Source organism: Eriocheir sinensis, chromosome 4, assembly GCF_024679095.1.
Source record: "Eriocheir sinensis breed Jianghai 21 chromosome 4, ASM2467909v1, whole genome shotgun sequence".
Taxonomy (NCBI): domain Eukaryota; kingdom Metazoa; phylum Arthropoda; class Malacostraca; order Decapoda; family Varunidae; genus Eriocheir; species Eriocheir sinensis.
In genome coordinates this window covers 15,260,625-15,264,273 of record NC_066512.1, presented here as the reverse complement: position 1 = coordinate 15,264,273, position 3,649 = coordinate 15,260,625, and the positions used below count along the sequence as shown (strand labels likewise).

General features: G+C 45.4%; 1 protein-coding gene across 1 annotated transcript; it reads left to right on the top strand.

Annotated features, from left to right (window-relative positions):
* The first annotated feature begins 1,728 nt into the window (after positions 1–1,728).
* Positions 1,729–2,680, top strand: LOC127007697 (carbohydrate sulfotransferase 12-like). The gene has a single exon (XM_050878934.1). The coding sequence runs from the start codon at positions 2,048–2,050 to the stop codon at positions 2,576–2,578; it is 531 nt and encodes a 176-aa protein (XP_050734891.1). The 5' UTR covers positions 1,729–2,047; the 3' UTR covers positions 2,579–2,680.
* Positions 2,681–3,649: the final 969 nt, after the last annotated feature.

Genomic DNA, 3,649 nt, shown 5'->3' with positions numbered 1-3,649 from the left:
AAATCCCATAGATGGCGCCTCCAGCGGTATCCAAGCTTTAATATTAGATCACCGATCCTCATACTCTAGAATCATTGGTTCTGCCCTAGAAAACGGCTAAAACGGTATGATATATTGGCCTTCCAGCGCATGCGCACAACGCCGCAACTCCAGATATTCTGCATCTCCATATATTCTGTTACAGCGGCGGGTCTGTATGGCCCTGCACCCGTCACTAACGGTAGGCTCAACCGATGCGGATGCATCGAGGAAGTCCACCGCCGGATTGGACCGCCCCGCGGAACAATTAAGGTCGAGACTTATGCCGTAGGGCGCTCCCCAACCGTCCCAGATCAGGACTGGACTGCCTACTAGCCGTGGGCACTGACACAGGACCCCTGATAAGGGAAATCACCCAGCCACACATATATAAAGAAGCATTAATTAACAGGAAGGAGACAAAAGGGGAGAAGCAACTCAGGGAGGTTGACGACTCTGCACACCTTATCTAAATACGCTAACCCCTACCCAATTATCACAGGAGGTGGTCAAAAGGTAAAGTTGGGGGCATACGCTATAGCTGCGCGTGACCTCGGTGCTTATCTCCGTCTTATTAGCCCATGAACCTGTGGTGAGTTAAACCTTTTCAAACCCGGATTAAGACAGTTTACCTTCCCTAGGTTTCCCCAGGTAGGTACCCATTTATTGCCCAACCTAAAAGTGAGGATGAACAACTTGGTGTTCCGCACCCCTATTTTTTTTAATTTATTTTTTTACAGCAAGGGAGGTAGCTCAAGGGCAAAAAACAAAAACAGGAACAAAAAGCCCACCCGGGCCGGGATTCAAACTCGAACCGGCAGATTTGTATGTAGGTATGGTAACAACTTCACCACGAATATGGAGCATTTATTTTTATTTCGGATTCATTTATGGGGAATCTGACATTTATGTTTCGAGAAACTAAAGCAAGTCCATGCGGGTTAGAGGTTGCCTAAAAAAGTGGAGGTAGAATCCTTAGTTTAGGAGAAACTGGAACGTTTGTATTTATAATATTAACTTGACAATGCCACACTGTCATTAGTGTTGGGAACTACGAACACCTAGAAAAATCTGAGGCAGTGAGGTACCATCTGCATTCAAATATGAATTATAAACATGGCGAAGGCCTGTTTGAAGCTTGATGGCACATACTATTTGTGTTAGGCTGCGGCCACTACAAACACTGGCTACTCAGCGGCCAGTTTTGAAATCTGGTCTTGGCCTTGGTCTTGGTTGTAGTCTTAGAGGTGTCTGAGGGCATTACTACAAGGACGCTCTTTCTCTCATTTTCCGGGAAGGTATCTGTCTCTCTCTTTCTTTCTTTTTTTTATCTTTTTTTACGTGTACACCTATAGCGCCGGTAGGCTTTTCTTGAGGGGCCTAGATGGTAGTCGGCCCCAGCCCGTCATGGCGCAGGCAAGTGTTTATAGTGGCGCCATCTTCTCTTGGCTCATGCTGCCCCCCGGAACTCGTTCATGATTCACTTGGACGGTTTCCTCTGGAGTCCGGTTTGATGGGTGGTCTTCAGGACAGCATGTGGGTACACATACTTTGTTATCTTACAGTTGGCATTCAGTAAAGACTTCTGGTCGACTTGAGTAACACGTGACCCACTGAATGATCTAATTTGGAATAATACTTTGTCTTCCATTAATTACAGTTTACCATAACTAATGATATTTCTCCCATAGAAAATAGGTCCATACTTTTTATGTTATGTGCCGTTTTGAGTCTCATTATTATAAAAAACAAGCACTGCTGTAGCGACATATTATTCTGTCCATGACGTGACAGTTTGAATTTGAACACTCCACGACTTATTTTTCTCGTTTTCAGGGACAAATTCCTAAACGGCAAGTCACTCTTCGAGTATGACGATGAATGGCGAAACGTCACACAGAGTTCCGAAAGTTGGGACACACGCTTCGACAAATACTGGCTGCCTGCACTCTTCTCCGAGGGATTTCTACATCGAACTCAAGAGTTCAACGAAACGTTAAAGAGGCTCAGGAAAGCATACCAGGTATATATGAGCAACTATGTAAGCCCGTCGGGTCCTCTCTTGGCCATCCCATCAGACGAGGAAGATCAGTTATACGGTGAAAAAGAAATGAAGACTGCCTTCCTCATGTTATTTAATGGTCCTCACATGGGTTTATCCAAGATACTCAGAAATGCCTACAACATAAGCGACCTTCACCATCGATTCAGGAACACATCGTTCACTTTCAACCAATTCCTGCGTCACGTGGTCTGGAGTCATGACATGGGCATGCCCGATCAACACTGGATGACCTACACAGAGACATGGGACCCTTGCAGGATGAAGTTCGACTACATTCTCAAGTTGGAGACGATCAAAGAGGAGATGGAACACTTGTTCTGCGGGGTGTTGGGCTTCCAGGAGATCAACTACCCGGTGAAGCACCGCAGCAACGGCCATGTTCTCGGCCGTTTTGACCAGGAGTACTATGCGAACGTGAGAAAGGAGCTGATGGACCAATTGCTCTATATTTACAGAGACGACTTTGCTATCTTCGGCTACAGTCAAGACCTGTAGTGCACGCTACGAAAAAAAAAAAAAAAAGGTTCTTCGGAGCTTCTGGCTAGATCGATGTGGGACTCTTCGATTGATATTAAATAAGAAAATAACAATTGTAACAAAAAGCATATTGTCGTTTTATTTAGTAATGTATTACCTTGTACAATGCTACCAGTACTGCTTTTGTTGCAGCTGTTACTACCACTAGAACTATTTTTGTTTATCTTCTACAGCAAAGGAAGCAGCTCAAGGTCAAATAAAAAGATAAAAAGTCCGCAAATCACTGCCTAGAGTTCTGAAATTCCTGTTGGGCTGTCTTCTATCACCAGACGCTGAGTAGTGCAGAGTACGAGTACGGAGCACGAGTGGATATGACAGTTCATTTTTGAAACAGGATCATTAATGAGCAACAGGAAGAGAGTGGGAGCCCTGTAGGCCATCACTGTTTACAAGTTCAGGAGAAGTACAGTAACCGTCTACCACAGCAGAGATAGATCGGTCGGAAAGGTAACTGGAGGTAAACGTACAGAGAGAGTGATGTAATCCGTAAGAGGGTACTTTAGAAAACAAAACTGATGGGAAATGAGAGACTGTCAAAAGCTTTCGAGATGTCTAAGGCAGCAGCAAGAGTTTCACCGATATCGATACCTTGGGGAACCCATACTGGCTATCAGGGAGGTCAGAAGCTGATAGATGCTTAAGAACTTCCCTGTTAAGGATTGTTTCAAAAGCCTTAGTTCCCCTCCACTCTGTGCCGACTCTGAGCCACGACAACCCAGCGACTTTTGGATTTGACAAGCCGGCTCCAACGCTCCAAGAATGGGGAGATTTTTTGTGTGTCTCGGTGTCGGCTAGTATGATTGCTGACGGTCGTCGCATATCTGGGATATTCGGCCAACTAGTTACTATAGCATGTTGGCAACATGCTGGCAATTTGTCTCAAGACGAGTCTCAACGATCATTTTTTGAAATGGCGCCATGTCTACGACAACCAAGACTCTTCCGACCGATTGGCCGACAGTCGCAAGCGGTCATGACGACTGTATTGCAAACGCTCGCCGACTTTCGGCAAGACTGTCTGTGAACTGG

Bases quoted from the DNA above. Each gene is read 5' to 3' on its own strand.
- LOC127007697 (XM_050878934.1), top strand. From the start codon at position 2,048: ATGAGCAACTATGTAAGCCCGTCGGGTCCTCTCTTGGCCATCCCATCA.